A 25089-nucleotide genomic window follows, 5' to 3' on the forward strand; every position below is an offset into this window, starting at 1 on the left:
TCGCGAAGCGTTTGTATTTTTGTATTAATCTGATGTTGGAGCAATATTATTACGTTTAAAAGTATTAGACCTGAGAAATTACACTATTTTAATCTATTATTGAGTGTTATAAAGTTGTTATTAACAATAATAATACTACTGAATGACACATTTGACGATATCTATCTACAACCTAATAATAATAAACAGTGTTAAGCAATTTTGTGATAAAACAAAAGAACGATCTAATGCAGAATTTGTTTGGGAAGGCTTTTGAACACATAATGTTGTCAGTAATAATAATAATAATAATAATTATTATTATTATAAATAATTATAACAGTTTGATAACATTTGACGCAGCTTAATAACAAATAGTGTTAAACGACAGTTTTATGACATAAATCGAAGTAAAATTCCGGGTGGAAGCCTTTTGAGCGATGACTCGGTTCTGAATCGGTTCATTAAAACGAACCGTCCGAACGAACCGATTGGCTAAAATGACTCGGATTTTCCAGCGCTGAGGACGTGGTTGACTCTCCCAGAGCTCTGGTTTGATGCGCATGCGCACAATGACAAGATTAGTGCTTGGAAAAAGGCATCTTCAATTAAAGTTCTCAAAGGAAAACTAAATCAATTGTTCTCACTGAAAATGTATGCATTAAAATATTAAAAGTCTAGGCTAGGCATACTGGAACATAACAATTAAATAATTGTTGGTTGGTTTTTACAAAACACAAAACAATGCTGAAAACAGCATTACACATTTTGAGAAAACCACTCCAAACTAAATAATTCAAATCCTGGCCAGACTCATTTTAGTTGCTTTTTAGCAAATTATAAATGTGGGTCACTTCTGGGATTCGGTTACGTATAAAACACACATACACTACTTTTTTTTTTTTTTTTTTTTTGCTTTTACCCGTTAAATGCACTCTGATATCTTTCTGTACTTTTTCAACAGAAATTAATTAATGGTTTTTATGCTTTCATAACCATAACCTAACCCTAACAACAAGAAAAGCATGTGAAACAACAGGATGAAACAAAATATGGTATAGAAAAAAATATATTTTGATGTAAAGCAACAAACAAAAATGCCTGATATTTCATGACTTGTACAAAATAAATATAAAATTCCCTGACTTTCAATGCTTGAAATAAACCTTTTAAAATTCCATGATATTTTAGAATATTCCCAGTGAGAACCCTGGAAATATTACCGAATCCCAGGAATGACAGGAATGTATAAAACACAAAAAAGTTTGGTCAACACTGCAGTTAAAGAATGATATAAAATGATTAAAAATGACCCCAACATCAGTGTGACATTTAGCCTCACCTTTTTTAATTAAAAAATGTGCATCAGTCAGTGTCTGATATAGGCATATGAAGCTTAAAAACACCTCAAAAGCAAGTCTGAATTATATGACACAGTTTCAGAGTATAGAAAATGAAGAAAAACTATAGAAAATATAAAAACTCTAAATAAGACACACATATTTGGTTGCACTTGCTTTAAAAACATGCAATACAGAGGCAGAATGCAGTGACTGCAGAAACACCAGAGCTGTTTTCTCTGATCTGAAGCGTCTGATCCAAATAAGAGTCTCCAAGACCTGCTTTCAGTCACAAAGTACTGTGCTTTACCTTCGCTCCACTGATTTGCATAAACTTGGTGTTGCTATCTAATACTTGACACTATATATAAACAAGGCAAGTATGACATGAAAATACAAGAAACTCAGTAGTTTGTGCACACAACAAACTTACTCGGATATAAATGTGAAAGCGGTCACTCAACACGTGGAAGCAGACATGCATATCAGAGCAAAGAACAGCAAGGTCTCAGTCCCGTCCTGTGTTTTGGCTTCACATTCATACTTTAGAAGAATCTTTGATTGAAACACACCAGTTGCATTAGAGCTGCTTGCATAGGAAAGAACAACAGATTTGCATTGCAAAACACTGTACAAATGACTTTAACACTGATACACTGAAGTTAAACTATTATAGAGGCACTTTCAGCTCAATCTCACTATAAAAGAGCATCTGTAAAGCAATATCCTGTTGAATGTTAAATATGAAAGCATTAAACCCATAGGGAAGCGAACGGTTTATGACACTTTTCTTACATTCATTGTGGAGGGATTGTCTCGCGATTCAACTGCTAATATGTCGTTCCCAGATAAAACACTCACTCCGTGCCGCTCATATAATCACACGGCGTGCTTTGGCTTGACATTAGCAGCATTAATGAACTTGTACAAGTCTTTGGTTATGAAAAGGCACTAATGATTTTGGCGAAACCCCTCAATCTGGCTGGATTTAGCACTGAACACACTCACCGTAAGCACTAATAACTCAAGCGTCCTTTAAAGGTGTGTCTGACTGATCTCTCTCACTCCTCCTGAGGGGCTGAATGATGGTTTTGACTGATGTCCTGAGGTCCAGCTTCTCCTCTGAGGCTCTGAATGGCTCTCCACAGTCTCTCGTTCTCCTTTAGCTGATCGTTGAACTGTCGAAAAGAAAAAACATTTACATAAAATCACATTTTTTAAAACCCAATCGAGTCTATTTAGTTTTCTAGTTTTAGTTTCTAGATCCCTCATTGAGTATTTCAATTACCACCACATTTAGTTTTCTAATAATAGATTAGAATAAGTGTGTTTGTTCATCAGATTTGTAGAAATGTATAAAACACAAAAAAGTTTGGTCAACACTGCAGTTAAAGAACGATATAAAACGGCAACATTAAAAATGACCCCAACATCAGTGTGACATTTAGCCTCACCTTTTTTAATTAAAAAATGTGCATCAGTCAGTGTCTGATATAGGCATATGAAGCTTAAAAAGCAAGTCTGAATTATATGACACAGTTTCAGAGTATAGAAAATGAAGAAAAACTATAGAAAATATAAAAACTCTTCCATCACTGTCTCACCAATGGATCCTCTGCAGTGAATGGGTGCCGTCAGAACGAGAGTTGATAAAAACATCACAATAATCCACAGCACTCCAGTCCATCAGTTCACATCTTGAGAAGATAAAAGCTGAAACAAATCCATCATGAAGACTTTTTAAACTAAAGTCTCCAGTGAAAACGTGGTCTGGTCTGAATCAGACATCTCCTGTTGTCTCTCACATCAAAATCCAGCCACATATTTGTTTAGAGCTGTTTTGGCTTGTAAACGGTGCTTGGTCTGTGCAGATTTCTCTCCTGATTCAGACCAGACCACTTTTTCACTGGAGGAAGCGTTATTATAGATTATGGACTTGGATTTTAGTTTAAAAAGTCTTAAAGATGGATTTGTTTGAGCTTTTGTCTTCTCAAGATGTTAACTGATGGACTGGATTGGTGTGTATTATTGATTATTGTGATGTTTTTATCAACTGTTTGGACTCTCATTCTGACGGCACCCATCCACTGCATGTGATCCATTGGTGAAACAGTTATGCAATGACACATTTATACAAACCTGACAAAGTAACAAACTCATCTACATCTTGGATGGCCTGAGCGTGAGACATTTTCAGTTTTGTCTGAAATGCTGCTGTTACTATTAGAGATGGCAAGAGTGAGACTGTATTTCTCACCTGTTCCTGTAACAGCTGAATCTGGGCTTCCTGTCGGTTCACTGTTTCTTTGAGCTGTTAAATAGAACACAACTTCATTATACTCAAATATGTAAGACATTCTTTTTAGTATTATTTTATCTTCTTGACTTTTACATACGTAAATGACCACTGTCATGAATGATTAATGCATTTTAACGCATTCTAAATGATCAATGTACCCTCTAAAGATTAAGTTTTAGCCATCTATAATAACCCTGTTGTCCATCATATACTAGGGATGCAGCAAATTCTTGGCTTTTTGGCCAAAGAATATTAGTTTACTAACTTACTCATTTTAAGTTAAATTGTGCTTAGTTTCTTTTTACAGTATTGTCTTGCTTTTCAACAAAAAAATAAAAATCAAGTACAAAACAGCAATTTAAAATTATTTACTTAACACTGAACATTTGTAACATTCTAGTAGACATTATAGCCTACCAACAAACCACAATTTAACTTAAAATGAATAAGTTAGTAAAATAATATTCTTTTTTTTAAGACGCCCTTCTTGAATCAGGCATGTGTTTTTAATCTACAAATAAATGCAGCCTTGCTGAGCAAAGGAGAATGTTAGAATAAATGTATTAATAGAGCTGTTGGAATAATTGTTAGCATTATTTTTGTCTTACTTTTTTTTATTTGACAGAATAACAGTCAAAGACAATACTAACATTTCTGAATGTTGACTTTTCAGTCCTAGTTTTTGCTGGCAGCAGCAGATTTGTGAATGATTGTCATCTTTGGTCTTTGAACCCTGGCTAAGGAGCTGCTGTCAGAATAAACACAATTGGTGTCTGGTGTATTAGACAACAGAACGTTCTGGAGTTGATTGACTAATGGATGATTTCAGTCATCATACAGTAACCTTTCTCTTCTCATGAAGACATGCGATGCGCTTCTAAACAGTCTCTCACTGTCGCTGCTTGGAATGATTTTTGTGTCTTTCTCGGACAGTTTTAAATGCTTCCACACTGACCACATGTTTGCTGCATTAGTGCACACTCAAAAAAATATTTTTCAGTATTAATTTATTCAGCCTTTTCACTTATTCAAGCTTTTTTTGCAATTTTCAGCTGAATAATTTTGGTCGTTGAACATTCGGTGCATCCCTATCATATACTATTTGATTTGTGACATCTGTCAACTCTGACTGACCAAAATCTGATCTGAGATTAAGCATCACAGTGTATTTTATCCCTTAGCTGTGTGTTAGACATGAGGTGCAGGCGTGTGAAGCGTACATGTGCCAGCTCGATGCTCGCACCGCAGCAGCTCTGCTCAGAGCGTCCCGTCTCCACGCCGTTCATCCGCTCGTAATCCACACATGCAGCCGGCTGCAAAACAAACGCAAAGATCTGTGACAGACATTCATTTCTGATCGCTGAAAGTCTGCAGACGAGCCACACTTACCTCTTTACTCTTTTCCGTGGCGGTGGTGGCGGCGGCGGCGGCTTTGAGCTGGTCCAGCTCCTCGTACGGCAGTGTGGCGCTCTCTGTGTAGGGTGTCATCATCGGGTTGATGGAGTCTTGGGAGTCTACTGGCATAGGGATGAACTCAGCATCCAGCAGCTCCTGCAGGCACACAGAAACAGGGCTGGAAAACAAGCTAAAAGTCTGGCAGATTTGGCAGTTTTATTACGACCTTTTTAAGACCAAGTGAAGAAAATATATTCTTCTGGGCTTCTTCTGTACTTTTGACCCAAAAAAAAATTGCATTTTGAAATAAACCGTTTTAAATAGCACTCACTAGATATGAGAACAAGATATGTTGAATCCAAAAAACAAAACAAAAAAACACTGTAACTTCGTGGTCAAAAATAACTGACATGAATGGTAAATATGACAAATTATGGAAAAAATAGTTAAAACTTTGCATATTATCAAAAATTTGAATAATAAAAAAACATTGATCAAAAAACAACAACAAACACTAATTTGCCATGTTTAGTCTTGTTTTCACTTAAGGGATCAAAAATATTATTATTATTTGCCCAGAAGGAGAGAAATCTGGCAGTTTATTTTTCTGACCCTATTAGCAGATATTCTTTTTGTTGTTTTAAGTAAAGACCCACTTAATTTGAATTCTGATAAAGTGATCTGTAAGCGTATTCTGATTTAAAACGTTCAAATGTTTGTGCTGGAAAATGACAAGACAAAAAGACAAGTTGCAGTGTTCTATAAATATAAAAGTCTAGGCACACAGTAAGTTGTATTTGAAACTTGAAAGCTACAGATCTCTATTATTTTTTACTTCATTATGCAAGAACGATATAATTGTCTTGTTTTGCAGTGCAAATGTCTAAAGATTCTTAAATCAACATGGATTTACCTGAGAAGCAAAATGACTTATTATGAGAAGTAAGTCTTTTTTCTGAGAAATGTATCAAAATGAAGTAAGTTTATGATTACACAAGGAACAAACATCTGCCAACAGGCTCAGAAAAATCAAATCAAAGGGAGAACAAGTTTTCATACAGTTTGACAGATATTTGTTTAGTTTGTCACGAAACAAGGCTTCTTATCTTCATTTTGCATGTCTAATAAATCTTGATCTTGATGTAAGGATGTTTTTAATATTTTTACTGGAAAATAAGACAAAAATAGTGTGTGCAATGGCTTAAGAAGGTTGATAGGTGTTAAATCTTTTCACCTTGCGCAGCCATGAGGGGCAGGAGCTCTCGTTGGTCTTGCTGTCCATGGAGAAGATGGGCGTCTCCAGACCTCTGTCATCCATATCCGCCTCCACGGTTCTTCCCAGCATCCCCTCACGCAGCTCAGAGCCTGTGGCCGAATCCGTCTCAAGATCCAGGGAAGATGTCGAGCACTGACCTGCACACGCCATTAACACACCATTACACACATTTATCAATGGTGCAATTCAACAACTCCAGCTGGAGTCTAGGAACACAAAGATTCATCTTCACATTCCCAGACTGATTCAGTAACTTTCGAGGATTGGATAAACTTTAACTTAAAAAGAAAAACACACACACACACACACACACACACACACACACACACATATATATATATATATATATATATATACACTCCCGTTTAAAAGTTTGGGATCAGTAAGACTTGTAATCTTTTTTAAAGAAGTCTCTTATGCTCATTGAGGCTACATTTATTTGATCAAAAATACAGAAAAAAACTGAAGAAAAGAAAACCCTCTTTTTAACTTTTTATTGATCAAAGAATCCTGAAAAAGTATCACAGGTTCCAAAAAAAAATTACGCAGCACAACTGTTCCAACACTAATAAATCAGGATATTAGAATGATTTCTGAAGGATCATGTGACACTTAAGACTGGAGTAACAGCTGATGAAAATTCAGCTTTGTATCACAGGAATAAATTATATTTGAAAGTATATTAAAAAAAAAAAAAAAAAAAACCCATTGTTTTATATTGTAATAACATTTTGCAATATTACAGTTTTTTTCTGTATTTTTGATCAAATAAATGCAGCCTTGATGGGAAGAGACCTGAATAAACTTCTTAAAAAAATATTAAAACGCTTCCTGATTCCAAACTTTTGAGTGTATATATAAAATTCCTCAACTTATTTTATTTCAGCTGGTTTCCAATGCTAATTTAATTTTGTTTTACGTGATGTACTACAATAATTGAAAACTGATATGTGACCCTGGTCTTAAGTCGCTGGGGTATATTTGTAGCAATAGCCAAAAATACATAGTATGGGTCAAAATTATTGATTTTTCTTTTATGCCAAAAATCATTAGGAAATTAAGTAAAGATCATGTTCCATGAAGATTTTTTGTAAAATTCCTACTATAAATATATCAAAATGTAATTTTTGATTAGTAATATGCATTGTTAAGAACTGAATTTGAAGAAATTTAAAGGTGATTTTCTCAGTATTTTGATTTTTTTTGCACCCTCAGATTTCAGATTTTCAAATAGATGTATCTCAGACAAATATTGCCCTATCCTAACAAACCATACATCAATAGAAAGCTTATTTATTGAGCTTTCATGTGATGTATACTAGAGGTCGACCGATATTGGTTTTTACCGATACCGATAGCTAGGTTGGACCACGCTGGCCGATACCGATTAATTAACCGATAGTTTTTGAAAATGGATATTGAAGGCCAACTAAAATAGTGCTCTACTATTGAAAAAAATAAATACTAAACCATACTTTGTAAATGAATAAAAATATTAATATTAATTATAAATTGATCATTAAAGTTATTTCATAGTTCATTAATGTTAACAAAATGAACTTCGAAATTTAACAATATATCAGTAAATGTTGAAATTAACACTCTAACAAGGAACAACACTTCTATTCTACAGCTTTCATCAATCTTAGTTGATGTTACAAATGGGCTCATTGTAAAGGGGTGGGAATCTTTAAATTTTAACATTTTTTTATTATATAAGCAGGCTGCTTTTTAAAATAATTACTTATTTAAAATTAGTGTTCTTAAAGTGTCGGCAAGTTTACAGAAATAGTTTTTTTCTTTTTCGTTTGATTATTACTTATGAGATCAGACAGAGGCAGCTTTAACAGGCTGCATTCAAACGAATGCACAGATCTATTTCGATGTATCAGATGTTTTGTCCTGCTCTGAAAACATAACTGACTGTGTGTACATCAGTTTCGTATAAAAGTATTTGAAAATCCAAGTGCATTTAACTGCATCTGCAATCAAGCTTTTTAGGACGAACAAACACAAAGAGCAATTGAAAGTCTGTCAGTGCATCTAATAGTACTGCATTATAAACGGCAGAAATGAAGGCACATGTAAAGTCAAAAACTGCGATTGATAGCTCACACTGTCAAACAATACACACTTAGCTCACTGTGGAAATTCTGTGCAATGAAGCCAGCCGCGTTTCTGGCGCGCACGCGTGCCATATGCGGGAAAAACACATGCTCATTGAAGAGAGGATTGAGGTGCGTCGGAGAATCTATTTTTCACCCACCCTTTAATGAAACCGAACAAAAGTGCAGCGCTGTGTTGCGCTGACAACTTGCAGGTAACATACACACACAGGACGCGTTGTATAGTTCAAGCATAAATCTAAAACAGTTTATTTAATCACCAAACGGGCAAATGTTTACTTCAAGAATGATCAAAAAAGCGGCAAAGGTTAGTTTAAACATGAAACGGAAAGAGAAAGTGCGATCTATATTGCAGCCATTTCAGAAACAATTTCTTTTCTGTTTTACATTTATGTTAAAATATTATTTGTTTTTGTTTTGTTTCAGTTTAATATGTTAATTACGAAAGAAGTTTGTGTAATTTGTAAATGTCATAAAGGACGTGGTATGAATTGGACGGCAATACGCCAGGAAAATTGGAGAGGGTCAGACACAATTTTTGACATCTTCGTACGTTTTTATTTGTGGAAAATCCCTTCTTTAACGAATTTCGTTTTGTATTATTTTTATCTTAATTTTTAATAGATATTTTTGTTGATCAGTTATTAAAATCAAATAGGAACAGGAAAATGGCATTGTGAAATAAAGTGCGTAACAAGATGCAAACTCACCATGCTTTAATGGCCTGAAGAAAAGGCTAAAACATAAATTATAGCTCTGTATTAAGCATACAGACTTAATTAGAGCTACAGAAATACAAATAGTTTGCTTAAATGCACAATACTCAATTTTCCAGCACAGGGTCAAGTCTTTATGAACGATGTAGGAAAGATGTATAATGTAAAACTATGGCGCGCTGTGACTGATTTTGTGGGCTGAATGAACACAGTTTGCTTTCTCATGTCTTTACACCTGCAACTTTGCTGGCTAAGAATATAAACAGCTGGATATAAATCAATACAAATATATGGTAACAATCCTGGCATTAAACATTGGTCTAGGGCTTAACCTCTCATACTCCATGACAGCGGAGCGTGAGCCGCTTCAGCAAAGAACGCAACCGGAAAAACTATCGGCAAGGATTTTTGCCGATAACCGATGGTTCGGCCAATCAACTATCGGTGCCGATTAATCGGCAAAACCGATACATCGGTCGACCTCTAATGTATACATCTCAGTTTTGTCAAATTTAACCTTATGACTGGTTTTGTGGTCCACGGTCACATATAACAATTAATTACAACGATAAAGACATACAAAAAATAATAAAAAAAAAAAAAAAAAAATGACAAAAGCACACAACAACATTACTAAAACTGTATCTCTATGACACTAAAATAATACTGGTTGTTAAACATGAATGAATAAATAACAAAAAATAAATAAATAAATTCTTACCACTAGCAATAGACAGTCCACTACTGTTTGAACGGATCGTTTTGGAGTTCAGGACTTTTTCTGTAAATAAACAAATAAAAGAAATTTTAAAAAATACAAACATTTACATGTTCATTTCTGGCTGACAAGATGGACTTTAATAAAAATTGTGTGTCTAAGCAGCAGAAATGAGCTACAGGACAAGACATAACAGAACGAAAGGGTAGTAATGTTTTCTTTTGCCAAAATGGTGGAGAAACTGCAACACCCACAATGCACTGGGCTCGATCCAACTGTCAATATACATAAAAAATGCAGAAGTTCAATCTGTAGTTTTAACTAAAGCCCTGGAGCTGTCAAAAGCCCACTGGATGACACAGAATAACTCGTTTTGCGGATCTGAGTGCAGGCCACACTCTGAAATACCAAAATAACAACACAAAGCTGGTTGAAAATCAGCACACTTGTGGTTTAATTGATCTTTGATTGATTGGTGTGCTACTGACCCATGATGAGGATGGTGTGCCAGCCTCTGCAGGACAGATCCGGCACGTGGTGCAGGGAACCGAAGATGGGTCGAGGAAGAGCGGGACAGACCTCAGAGCCGAAGCCTTTATCTGCAGGCATTCCCAGACGCCCATTACCCGCATTTCCCCACGCGAAGATCTGATTATCTGAGGAAAACACATCACGCTGGCCATTACAGACATCCATTTCAATTCATTATTTAGATATCTGAATGGTGAAAATGGAGAAATTAGACAAATGCAAGTCTGGGAATGAAAACTCTTATATCTGAGCTTTTGCTTCTAGATTGCAGCTCTGCTCCAGGTTTATTGTTGTAAACTAAAACTATTAAAAATATAGTTTTAATTGAAATAATATCCAAAATAACATAAATATTAGATGGAAAAAAAAAATGAAACCAAAAACTGTAAATAAATAAAAACTAAACCTATACTCGAAATAAAAATAAATCATACTTAGTTAGGAATACTTTAAAAAAATGCCACAAACCCATAGGATATTTATTAAAAAGTCAACTAAAATAAAAAAAATAAAAAATAAGACTGAAAATATATTTTTTAAAAATCTAACTCAAAATTTGAATAAAAACTACAATATTATATAAAAATATTACTCTGGACAATTAAAACAAAAAAAGAACAACTATTAAAATAAAGAAGAAAAAAAACCTAAAACAAAAATAAGTAAATGAAACTAAAAATAAATTAAAATTATAACAAATCTATTGCTCATTGTTAGTTATTGTGTTAGTTAAGTGTTACCAGATCATTTAAGTTAAATGATTGAGTTAAACACAGCTTAAAATAGTTTTTAGACAGAGTTTATCATGTCATACTGCAAAGCAATTAATATGAAGCCATTAATTAATGGAAAATGGAAAATATACATATGATTGCTAATGCAAAATATTCGTAAAAACCATAATAGTACATATATAATACTCAAAAACTCTCATGTTCATGCTTTTAAAAACACTAGTGAAGAAAATGCGATAATAGATATGTTTCCATCCAAAGATGCAAATTTCACTTGCACGCAAAACATTTGCAAATGAAGCACTGTTTCTATCCAACAAGCCAAAGAGAACAAAATCGTATGCTCAAGTTTTTATGCTCATTTTTAGAACTCATGCACATCTTGCTGTTTCCATTAAGTGTTTTTTGTGCAATTTTCCCAAATGAGCATAAAAATCGGTGGATGGAAACATAGCTAGTGTTCCCCCTTCACTACCTGCTACAAATTATTCTTCTAAAGAAATTCATATGTAAGGATAATTTAGATTTGCCTACAAAAATCATTTCAGTGATTTCAACAGATCCTTGAAATGAAGAGTTTTTAATCTCCTGAGAAACGTAAACTAGTGCACAAGCATGTTTCTGAGTTCCTGCACTCACCTTTGGTGGCGGCGATAGTGAAACCGTCCCCACAAGACACCTTGGTGACAAACTTCCCTCCGAAGGACCCCACAAGGATCTGAACACCTCCGTGCTTCTTGAAGTCCTTCACTCCCAGCTGCCCGAATTTATTACAGCCAAAGGTCATCAGACGGCCGCGCTCTGCACAATTATTCACACACCATGAGCTGCAATCATCAGAACATCAGCAGTAAAAGCAGTGGCGTGTGAGGCGAGATGAAACGCACCGTCTATAGCGGCGGTGTGCGTCTTTCCTGGAGAGATGAACTGGATCTTAAAGCGTGAGAGCTGCTTGGCCAGCGTGAGGGTGGTGGTGTACGGGATCCCCTGATATCCCTAAACAACAAATAAAATATAAAAAATATATTAAAAAATACCCTCGTATATATATGATATATATGATACCGTTCAAAAGTTTGGGGTCAGTGCATTTTTTTTGTTTCTTTTTTAAGAAATTAATACTTTTATTCACCAAGGATGTATTAAGTTAATAATTAAAAGTTTATTAAAAGTTAATAATAAATAATTTACATTGTTATAAAATATGTATATTTTGAATAAACACTGTACTTGTTATTCATGAAAAAAAAAATATTGTTGATATTATCCAACATTGATCATTCTAATAATAAATCAGCATATTAGAATGATTTCTGAAGGATCATGTGACACTGAAGACTGGAGTAACAGCTGATGAAAATTCAGCTTTTCATCACAGGAATAAATTCTATTTTAAAGTATGTTAAAATAAAAAACATTATTTTATATTGTAAAAATATTTTGCAATATTACTGTTTTTTTTCTGTATTTTTTTATCAAATAAATGCAGCCTTGATGAGCAGAAGAGACTTCTTTAAAGACTATTACAAGTCTGACTGTCCCCAAACTTTTGAACGGTAGTGTATATATCACATTGTATAGCAATGCAACTGTTTTTATACAACAGTTCAATAAAAAAGAAGTTCATATTGTTACATTTTACACTCAATATGGTCTGTTTTGCTTAATTTTGCAAATAAAAATTGTTCTAATCAAAACCACTAAAGAACTGAATCAGTGGTGATTTATGAATCTATGCTTTTGAATGGTTTGAGTGAGTCAATGATTCAGTGACTCATTTAATAAAGACAGTTGCTCTGAATGAATTTCAGTTTGAACGAATCAGTTGAGTCAATGATTCAATGACTCATTAAGATTCAATGATTTATTAAGACAGTAACTGTGTCCTAAATGACGCACTATATAATATGCACTTATGCACTCAAGCGTGTAGTGTATGAATTATATAAGGTTATTTTGTATTCTAATAGAAGATGCAACAGTTAAGTGCATGAAGTGTTTCAGTTATTTAAGTGCATCATCCTGGTATTTAAAGCACACTTTTTATTTTTGGAATTCTCGATGTGAACACACTACTCGCACAATTTATACAACAAACCGTTACAGAATAGTGCATAAGTACACGATCTGGGATGCACCTAGAAGCTTTCAGTTTTGCTTTCGGTATAATTTTATAAAAATTAAAAAAAAAAATCAATTCATAAAAAAAAAATGAATACCCATTTAATGGGTGGATCTAAATATTTTTTTCTAAAGCTACTTTTCTGTAATGCCCCATGAAATGTAATGTTTCCCATGTAACCCAAAATTATTTGGGGGGAAAGTTGATGTGCTGATAAATTAGATTGATCAATGTAACTATGCAGTCATGTAATTAATTAGATTAAACAGTGTTTGACAGCCCTAACTGACCACGTTCAATCTTACTAGGTCACTAGGGTTTGGACTGGAGATGCTGAATACTGCACTGCATGAGATCATGAGTATGTTTGTCACAGTACATACTTCTCCAGAGAAGTTTTTGATTCCAGTGATGCCTTGATTCAGACCCAGTTTGTTGAGCTCGTTGTTCCCGCAGGCTAAAACCTTTCCAGACTCAGTGAGGAAGAAGGTGCCGTCGCTCCCGCAGTATACAGCGTCAATGATGGCACCCTTAGGAACCTCCACCTGCAGAGCAGAATGAGACATTACACACACACACACACACACACACACACACACACACACACACACACACACACACACACACACACACACACACACACACACACACACACACACACACACACACACACACACACACACACACACACACACAATACTGCTCATCTAATGTGTGCTACTCAGGAGCTGATGGCAAAATCTACCAGTCGGCTCTCTGGGACACTGGATTCTAAGGATGAATATTTGAGGATAATAACACTGAAATGTTTTATTGATTTTAAAGTCACAAAAGTGCATCTGGACATTTCTGCTGCCCGATATTTTGTGGATTAGCATTCAAAAGTCTGGGGTACATTTTAAATAAAGATAAAAACAAACAAACAAAAAATAATTAATAATTTTTTATTAATCAAGGATGCATTAAATTGATCAGAAGTGACACAAAAAACATTTATAATGTTAATGTAAGATTTCTATGTCAAATAAATGCTGTTCTTTTGAACTTTCTATTCATCTGTGAATCCTGACAAATAAAACGCATCACAAAAGTATGAAGCAGCATAAAATAATTTTTAAATAATTTATAATAATTATTAATAAGAATTGAGCATATTGATAATAACTGAGCACCAAAACAGCAAAAAATAGAAATATCTAAAAATAGAAAAAACAGTCCTTAAATAATAATTAATTATACATACATATACATATATATATATTTATTATTATTATTTATATATATATATATATATATATATATAATTTTTTTATTTATTTTTTTTTTCTTAGTATTTTTGATCAAATAAATGCAGCCTTGGTGAGCAGTAGAAACTTCTTTCAAAAACATTAAAAAGTGTTTATTATTCCATGTTTTCCACTGGCAGTGTGATTGTAAAAGTCAAAATGTTCTATGCAGTAATAAGTTAACATTATACATACTAGCATTGTAATCAATTTTTAACATGGTAACGCTTCAGTTTAGGGACCAATTCTCACTATTAACTGTATCTGTAAATACTGTAACAAATGTGTCGCTCATTGTTGGTTAATGTTAACTAATGGGACTTTATTGTAAAGTGTTACCAGCTCATCAGTGCTGTATGAATAATAATTATAACAGCTGAAATGCAGTTTAAAGCAGTTTTAGAGTTTAGTGTGTCACACTGCAAAAAAAACAAACAAACAAAAAAAAAAAAAGACAAAAAATTAACCAAAATTAAACAGAAAACAACATAAAAGCTAACTTTCCTTTCTTAAGGATTTAAAATTTCCCATCACATGTTAAAAATTTAAATATGAATAATAAAGTGTTTCTCACTTGCATTGGAGAGGAGAAATCATCCTCACAGTCCAGCCCAAGTCGACCTGCGGAGGGAAAGTGTTGTCAGTGTCACCGTCACGACTCAGTGCTGTCACAGGAAGTGCCTGTGGTCATGTGACCGCGCTCACCGTGCTCTCCGCAGCCCCAGGAGTAGATGTCCCCGCTGCGGGTCAGCGCCACCACGTGATTGTCTCCGCAGGACACCTGACGGACCGGACGCTCCTGGAAGAACTCCAGCAGAACCGGCTCCAGCACCTCCATCCCCAGCGTGTTCTCCACACCCACACAGCCGTAGTAATCAGAGCCGAACATGTACATCTGATCCTCATCTGTCAGACCAAACACAAAAGGTAAGTATTAGTTACATGGAAAATATTAACAATACAGATTTAATTTAATATGTACATTAACATAAATACCATTAATAAATATGTATATGGCTCAAAGACTTACACTGCAAAAAATGCTTTTCTTAGATTTTTTGTCTTGTTTCCAGCCAAAATATCAAAAAAAATACCCCATTGACAGATTATTTAGCTTGTTTCAAGCAAAAACGCACTTAATTCTGACTTGTTTTTCTGAAAACAAGAAAATAATTTTTACTTGTCTAGAAAATCCTTCTTGATTTAAGAATGTTTAGATATTTTGGCTGGAAACAAGTAAGAAAAGCATTTTTTGCAGTGTACCAAAGCTGCATTTATTTAATTAAAAATGCAGTACAAACAGTATTTTGTGAAATATTATTACAATTTGCAATAACTTTTCTATCATAAATTATTTTCTATTTTCCTATTTTTTTATTTTGCTGATTTAGTTTGATCAGTTGTTACTGATGCTCAATTATTAATAATAGAAATAGTTAAATAGTTGCTCCTTTGCATTTTTGTGGATTTTATTTTTCAGGATTCAAAGATGAATAGAAAGCTAAAAAGAACAGTATTGACTTGAAATAGAAACCTTTTGTTACATTATAAATGTCTTGACTGTCACTTTTGACAGTATATTTTAATTTAATGTGTATTTGATGAATAAAAGTAATTTTCATCATGAATACACGTTATTTTTTGTAACTTGTGAATGCTACACTGCAAAAAAATGCTTTTCTTACTTAGATGTTTTTTACTTGTTTCCAGCCAGAATATCAAAAAATTCTTAAATCAAGAACCATTTTCTAGACAAGTAAAAATTATTTTCTTGTTTTCAGTAAAAACAAGTCAAAATTAAGTGCGTTTTTTCTTATCCCATTGGCAGATTAGTTAGCTTGTTCTAAGCAAAAACTCACTTCATTTTGACTTGTTTTTTCTGAAAACAAGAAAATAATTTTTACTTGTCTAGAAAATGGTTCTTGATTTAAGAATTTTTTGATATTCTGGCTGGAAACAAGTAAAAAACATCTAAGTAAGAAAAGCATTTTTTGCAGTGTAGTCTAAATAACTGATTTAAGAGTGTTTGTGGCTGTAGAGATTTTGTGTTTGACGTCTGGTCCGCTCACCGGTGATGCAGGCGGTGAAGTCGGCGCCGCAGGCCACTTGTCTGATGGCTTTTCCCTGCAGACGCTCCACTCTCCGCGGCTGTCGGTACGAGGCCTGGTCGCCGTGACCCAGCTGACCCACCATCTTGGCTCCTCCCTGAACACTCTACAAAAATAAACACCAGCATCTGTTTTTAAATATTTTTTTTTACAATATTTTTTTCTGTTTTTATTTCTATTTTATAATTCTGTGTCTTTATTTTGAATAAATGTGATCAGGACATGACCCAGCTTGGACTTGAAACAATGTTTTTGTAGTATCATTAAGATGTGTAGTTCTTATAAATATATAAAAAAAAAAAATGATTTTATTTTTTATAATTTTCTGTTTTAATTATTTTTTTCTTTAAACTAGTCTATATAAAAAAAGTTAATGAAAATAAAAAACTAAACCGATAATAATACAATTAATATAAACAAATAATAAAATTTATAAAACAAATAAATACATTTTTATAAAGAAATCAAATTAAGGGATGAAATAAAATAAAAATAAATTAGTACAATTAAAATAGAGAAATACAATTCAAATACATAAAACAAAATGGGCAAAAAAGAAAATTGAAAAAGATTTACTTAATGAAAAATGTAAAAAAAAAAATACCATTTAAATAATAATAAATTTTTTTTGAATAAACACAAATAATAAAATTATTTACAACATTTAAAAATTAGAATAAAGAAACAAAATATCATTAATGACGCCTATGTTGTTTTTATTTTTCAGTTTTAGTTACTAAATGAAAATTAGATTTAAAATAAAGTTTTTTAAATTTTATTTAAAGTAATTATTAAAGTATATAATAAATATTTTTTATTTATTAGTTTTAATTACTAATAGGCTTCATGCCCAACAGGCTTCCGTTTTCTGCTAAACAGGTCTCGTTGCTTCCGGTTCACGCGTTTTGCATATCCCTCTTTAAATATGAACATGATTTACTCAAGATTCATTCAAAGTAGACACTAAAAATGATCATAACCAATGTCCATCACATATGTGGATTGATATATAAAAGTTTTAAATTTTTATTCTTTTCACTAACATTTATATATAAATATCGAATGAAACGTCCACAATAAACAGCTGGCTTGTTTAACTGATTACCTTAAAAGTCCGTCGATATCGCCATTATTTATTACGGCTATTAACACGTTCTCCGACAAGCGGAAGCAATGAGACCTGTTTTCCGGGGTTGGTCAGGTGACGTTCGGCATAAAGCCTATAAGCAGCTTAGTTTAAAAAAAAAATTCAGACAAAAACAAGAGACACTTGTTATTTTCTAGACAAACTAGAATACATGATTCAATTCATTTTCAGTCGTCATGTTCTGTTTCTGATCTTTCTGCAGTATTACTACAGAAGTGAGTGTGGAATCGTCAGGTGACGAATGTGATGGCATGCTTACGGCCCAGGTGTAGAGCTCCTTCTCGACGGTGACCACAGCGAAGTGTGTTTCTCCAGCGCAGACGTGTTGAGCGCTGCTGCCGCCCTTGAACATGTCCAGCTTCTGAGGAGTGAACTTCCCTCCGCCCCAGAAATACACCTCCCTCGAGCGCGTGGTCACCACCGCCACCGCCGTCTCCGTCACCGTACTCAACCTCAAACACCAAACCATAACATGAACAACAACTCCACAAACACTGACCCACTGCTGGAGAACACACGACACCTACTTGGGTCTCTTGATGGACGAATTCAGCGCCGCCACCCTGTCCTCCAGCTCTCTAAACACACACACGAACATTATTTACTACAACATCATTATCATCACCGCTGTGAAACTCAGGGTGTCATTTAGGCACCAAATTAAATAAATAAGTACAGAAAATTAACTAAAATTAAAAAACATTAAAATGTAAATAAATTGATTAAATTCACATAAACAAATAATACATTAATATAATAAAAAAAATACATAAACAAAATATACATAAAACAAATAAATTAAATTAAAATAATAATACTAAAATACTAACAATATAAACAAATAATAACATAAACAAAATTAACAAAGAAATTTTTTAAATAAACAAATAAAATTAAAACAAAGAACAAAATTTAAATACATAAAATGAAGAATTAAAATAAAAAAGACAACGTAATAAAAAATATAAATTAAATTAAATTAAAAATACATAATCTGAATGATCCTAAAAACAGAAATTGTCTTATTTTTGGTCATAGAATAAGTAAAGAAAATGCAATACAATAAAATACACATTTAAATAAATAAAATACATATAAACAAAAAATAAAATTAATTAAATATAATAAATATTTATATAAAGAATAACTTAAATAAATTAATACATACAATTAAAATAAAAAAAACAAATAAACAAATAAAATCTAATTAAATAAGATTAGATTCAATAAAACCTAAATCATTATAGTAAATAAATACTAATAATATAAACAAATAACAAAAAAACTAACAAATAAAAGTAATAAAGAAATGAAATTAAAAGAAATTAATATAATTAAAACAAAGAATAAAATGTAAATGCATATGTAGAATTAAAAAAAAATTAAAGACAAAATGTAATTAAAGAAAAATAAAATAAAAAACAGGAATTGTCTTATTTTCGGTAACTGGATAAACAAAAAATAAAAAAATAAGTAAAGAAAATTTAACAAAATAAAATAAAAATTGTAATAAATGAAATACATATAAACAAATAATAAAACAATATATATAAATATATAAAAATGATATAAAGAATAATTCAAATAAATAAATTATTAAATACAATTAAAGAAAACTGAAATACATAATTAAATAAAAATTAAAGACAACATTTAATAAAAGAAAAGCAGAATTAAATTAAACTAAAATCATAATAGCAAATAAATACTAATAATATAAACAAATAACAAAAAAACTAACAAATAAAAGTAATAAAGAAATGAAATTAAAAGAAATTAATATAATTAAAACAAAGAATAAAATGTAAATGCATATGTAGAATTTTTAAAAAAAATTAAAGACAAAATGTAATTAAAGAAAAATAAAATAAATAACAGGAATTGTCTTATTTTCGGTAATTGGATAAACAAAAAAATAAAAAATAAAGAAAGAAAATGTAACAAAATAAAATAAAAATTGTAATAAATGAAATACATATAAACAAATAATAAAACAATATATATAAATATATAAAAATGATATAAAGAATAATTCAAATAAATAAATTATTAAAAACAATTAAAGAAAACTGAAATACATAATTAACTAAATAAAAATTAAAGACAAAATTTAATTAAAGAAAAGCAAAATTAAATTAAATAAAACTAAAATCACTATAGCAAATAAATACTAATAATATAAACAAATAATAAAATAGCAAACAAATAAAAGCAACAAAGAAATAAAATTAATAGAAAGAAATTAATATAATTAAAACAAAGAACAATATTTAAATACATAATGTATAATCAAAATAAAAATAAAGAAAAATTAAAGAATAAAATTAAATTAAATAAGAAATACATCATCTGAATGGTCCTAAAAACAGGAATTGTCTTTGATTTGAGGGTTGACTCACGCTCTGACACGAGAGATGACGGGCTGCTCTAGAATCTGCTCCGCCGTTGGTCTTTTCTCAGGGTCCTTGATCATCAACACACACGAGCGTCATTAATACATATGAATACGGATATGACAGACACAGTGAGCCGTGAGCCAGCGTTACCTGATCTAAACACTCGTACACCAGCTTGATGAGGGCCGACGTATAAATGTCTGAGTTGATCTCCATGGTCCAGTTGCCCTGGACGATCTTCACACACAGGTTCAGAGGATTCTGGGAAACACATCATCATCATCATCATCAGAGTAGATCTCAGTCTAATGAATGAGTATTTAGTGAATGATTGAGATAAAGGGATGCTTACGGTGGCATCAAAGGTCCTGGTGAGGGTCAGCATCTCAAATAAGACACAGCCCATGGCCCAGATGTCTGATTTAAAGTTGTACTTGACTCCTTGACACAGTTCAGGAGACATGTAGTACGGCGTTCCCACACACTGGTGCACAAAACACATCAAATCACAAACTAGTGACAGTCCAAGTCAACAGATGGAGATGTTATATATGTGATTATCACTGTGTTATATATCTAACAAACCAACAAAACACAGGGCAACATACAACATTTTTAATCTCAATGGGCTTCTCCTGGTTAAATAAAGGATATAATAACATCATAAATAAATACATACATACAATTAAAAAACTTTTTTTTTTTTTAATGATATTTCTGTTTAGTACTTGATTGGTCAGTGGTGTCATTCTGTGGTCTAATATTATTATATTATTATTAATATTAAGCTTTAATCCAGCACTTGTTTTGCCAAACCCCTCTAAGCAAAATAAAAAGTAAAAATTAATAATAAATAATACAAAACAAAAAAATAAAATAAAGTAAAAATGTGTTTAATTTTGATTGTTTCCACTGTATTTTAAAATTATTGATTTAATTTAATTTATTAAGCCGCCAAAAATAAACAAACACATATTTTATTTATTTTCATACTTACATTTTTTATATTTTCATGACTTTTTAAGATGGCATGCATGAAGAAATGAATGAAGGAATAAATTAATTAATAATTAAACAAATAATTAATTGCATTTTAAAATAAATTACATATTAATAAATTACAAACATTAATTATAAATATATATACTAATTATAATTTAATTTTAAATAAACCATTTTTTATATTATTATTAATATTAATTTTAATGTTTTTTATGACTTAGATTTTTAATCCCAATTTGTGAAGCTATAATGATTAAATTAATTAAAATATATAAAATTTAAATAAATACAAAATAATATTTTATTTTTACATTTCATTATTTTTAGTTTTTTAACCCTACTTTGGAAAACCTCAAGCAATATTTCATGTACTTTTTATTATCTATTTGATAAGTGTAATAAGCAGGATGCTGTTCAGAAAATGTGGTCAAATAAACAAAAACATATTTTCTTTTCAAATAAACAAACACATGTTTTATTTATTTTTATACTTACATTTTTTTATATTTTTATGACAATTAACTTTTAACTTTTTAAGATGGCATACCTGAATGAAAGAATTAATAATTAAACAAACAAACAAATAAATAAATAGCATTTTAAAATAAAGTAAATATAAATATATTACAAACATTAATTATAAATGTATAAATTAATTAAAACTTTTTTATTTTTTTATTTTAATATACAACACGTTTAATCCTAATTTGTGAAGCTTTAAGAACTACATTAATTAAAAAAAAAAAAATTAAAAAAAAAATAGTTTTATATTTTGTTATTTTTAGCGGGTTTATTTTGTGATGATGAGTGATGATATTATCCTTCACACAGACTTTACCCTTAAACCTCATGATGATATGAGCACAGAGATGCTTTACATCCACATAAAGATGCTCACAATGACTAATAAACCTGTATTATTGCGTCAAATACAGCATTGACTCACAGTTTCAGCCATTGAATACTCTGAATCCAGTTTCTTGGCCAAGCCATAATCGCCCAGCTTGATCAGGTTGGTTTTGGTGAGAAAGATGTTCAGCGTTTTGATGTCCCTTCGAACCAAACACACAGCATTCACAGCGTGCTGCTTTATTCACAAACTAACTGATTTGTGTGCGATCTCCTCTCTCTTACCTGTGCAGGACGCCAGCTTTATGGATGTGGGCGACAGCAGCGGCGATCTGATACAAGTACCACACCACCACCTGCGAACCAAAGACAGAGAGAGAGCGGCAGCTGTGAGCCGCTGAGAACTGGGCTGATCTGATCCTAGACAACTCACCTCCTCCTTGAAGAGCACTCCCTTCTGCTGGTTGATCTTGTCATAGAGGTTTCCACCTGCACACAGACAACACACCGCTGGTCAAACACACGTCCGGCCTCCGATGTCCGCTGTAGTGTTATTGCGTGCGTATTACCGTTGCAGTACTCCAGCTCGATCAGCAGCGTGTTCTTGTCCATGAAGTGGTTGAAGTAGGCGATGATGTTGTTGTGCTGGAGGATGGACAGGATCGCGATCTCGTTCATCACATCTCTGCGCTTCTTATCCGTCAGGTTGGTCAGCTCGATCTCCTTCCACACCACCAGAGAGTTATCCTGCACACAAATACACCACAATCTCCATCAGCCTTTCATGCATGTGTGTGAGATGTGTTTGAGACGTCCGATGACGTAAATCAGCTTTAATAACTGCACTTAGAGGATGTTAAGATTGCTGTTGAGGGAAAGTGTAATACATTTATATTTTCTTGTTTGGCACACTTGCAAATAATTTGATAAAATCTGGAGTATTCAATATTGTTTTCTATTACAGCATGTGGACAGATGTGTAACTCAGTGGAAGCTTGTTTCTACTATGGAATAATAAAAAAAAGATAACTGCAACGTTTTATCTAACAATTAATTATTTTAACTAAACTCTGAGACAAAAAAGTCCCTTTTACCATTTTAAATGTATTGTTGATCTTAAATTTATTGTCAAATTTATGTTAATTTATTGTCATTTTAATTAAGCTTGACTTAAGTTTATTTTTCAATTCAGACTTTTTTCCTCACAGTTCCCCCGATGAACAATATATAAACTCAGGACTGAGGAAAAAAAAAGTTAGAACTGTGAGATAAAAAGTTGCAGTTTTTTTTTTAAAGTTTTTTTTTTTTGTTAAATAAAATAAAAACTAAAAAACTAAAAAATAAAAATAAAAACTTTTAATCTCACAATTCTAGAAAAAATATATTTTTTTAGAACTGTGAGAAAAAAAAGTTGCAAGATTTATTTAGATTTTATTAAATAAAAAACTTTTTATCTCACAATTCTAAAATATATACATACATTTTTAGACTTGTGAAATAAAAATGTGCAATTTTTTATTTAATTTTCATTTTTTAGCTAATTTAACAAAATAAAAAAACTAACACAATTTTTTTTACAGAATTGTGAGAAAAAAGTTTCAATTTTAATTTTTCATTAAATAAAACAAAACAAATGATTGCAACTTTATCTTACAATTACATTTATAATATATATAAAATTTTCCTTTTTTTAGTTTTATATAATATAAATTATATGAATATAAATATATACATGTAAACAAAAATATGTGTGTGTGTGTGTCTTTATATATACATAATAAATTTACACAGCACACACACATATATTATGTACACAAAAACTTTATTTTGGATGCAATTAATCACAATTAATCATTGCTCAGCGGTAAAAAGAAATAATAATAATAATAATAATAAAAAGTAATTTTATTTTTTTTGTGTGTGTGTGGTTAAAACAAGCTTGACTTTTTTTCTTGCAACTACATGTTTAAATCTTACAATTCTGACTTTTCTTCTCAGAATTGTCAAAAAATATCTGAATTTTGTGAAATAAATTAAAAATTGTAAAAAAAAAAAAAAAATACCATTTTAGTCTTTTATCCCAAAGATAAGGCTTGACTTCTTTCTCACAAGTTCATATATTGAAACTTTTTTCTAGAAATATTCTTTTTTTCCCTCTGAACTGCTAGTAAAAAGTGTTATAAAATGAAGAAATTACCTTTCTTTTTTTGAATAGAACTAAGCCTTACTCTTTTTTTTTTTACCTTTTCAACCCACAATTGCAGAAATGCAAACTGCGAAATATAAAATTTTAATTGCAAGAAATAAAGGTAAATACTTCTTAGAATGATTTCATTTTTATTCTGTGGCACAAATAATCTTCCGTAATAACGCTCTTAGAACACATCATTATGAAAAAGACACTGGGAACGCTTGTTTACATGAGAAATATCAGGAAATGTAATCCTGTGGTTTAATTTTATTCAATCTCATTTAAGCCCCTCATTAAAAGTGGGCGTGGCTGGAACAACCGATCCACCAATCAGAGCGGAGTCCCCATCTTCTGACAGCGGACAGTGATGTGTGTTAATTGCTGCTGATATCGAGATATAATGACATTGAGTTCTATATGTGCTGCTGCTCACCTCAGTGCGTCTGTACAGAGTCGCTTCTCCAAAAGAGCCCTTTCCCAGCACTCGAATGGGAATGTAATGCAGCTTCTCCTCTTCTCCGCCGAAAGTTCCCGATGTGGATGATCTTCCACTGACTGATTCACTTCCCGACTCTGAGTTTAGAGAGCCGTAGTGGCGCTCGTACTCCTCCAGAGACATCTTACTCACACTCGACACGACACACAATAACTCGTGTTAAGGTTTGTGTTGGATCTGGGCCTGCTTCAGTGTAGACCGAGCATTGATTTGACTCCCGCGCCCGCAGATCGCCTCAGATCGCACACATCTGCACTGAAAGAGCGCCAAACTATCCCGCGAAAACACTTTAAGCCGTTGAGTCGGATTAAACTACTTTCTTCGTGTCCCGTTTCTTCTTTTCCAAACTGAACTACACAAGACGAAGTTGCTGTTGGG

At 32.2% G+C, this 25089-nt stretch overlaps 1 protein-coding gene across 1 annotated transcript; it reads right to left on the reverse strand.

The window, feature by feature from the left end:
- Window positions 1-1288: 1288 nt before the first annotated feature.
- Window positions 1289-25089, reverse strand: LOC141295456 (serine/threonine-protein kinase Nek9-like). The gene is made up of 23 exons (XM_073826663.1): window positions 24649-25089; window positions 22594-22771; window positions 22458-22513; window positions 22310-22380; window positions 22122-22227; window positions 20526-20657; window positions 20324-20434; window positions 20177-20241; window positions 18305-18355; window positions 18037-18229; window positions 16592-16736; window positions 15228-15428; window positions 15097-15143; window positions 13620-13781; window positions 12002-12110; window positions 11754-11915; window positions 10338-10505; window positions 9853-9912; window positions 6248-6426; window positions 5008-5169; window positions 4839-4931; window positions 3577-3630; window positions 1289-2497 (listed from the first exon to the last, which is right to left on the reverse strand). The coding sequence occupies exons 1-23, from the start codon at window positions 24832-24834 to the stop codon at window positions 2381-2383; spliced, it is 2808 nt and encodes a 935-aa protein (XP_073682764.1). The 5' UTR covers window positions 24835-25089; the 3' UTR covers window positions 1289-2380.

Source organism: Garra rufa, chromosome 21 (genome assembly GCF_049309525.1).
Source record: "Garra rufa chromosome 21, GarRuf1.0, whole genome shotgun sequence".
Lineage (NCBI taxonomy): Eukaryota > Metazoa > Chordata > Actinopteri > Cypriniformes > Cyprinidae > Garra > Garra rufa.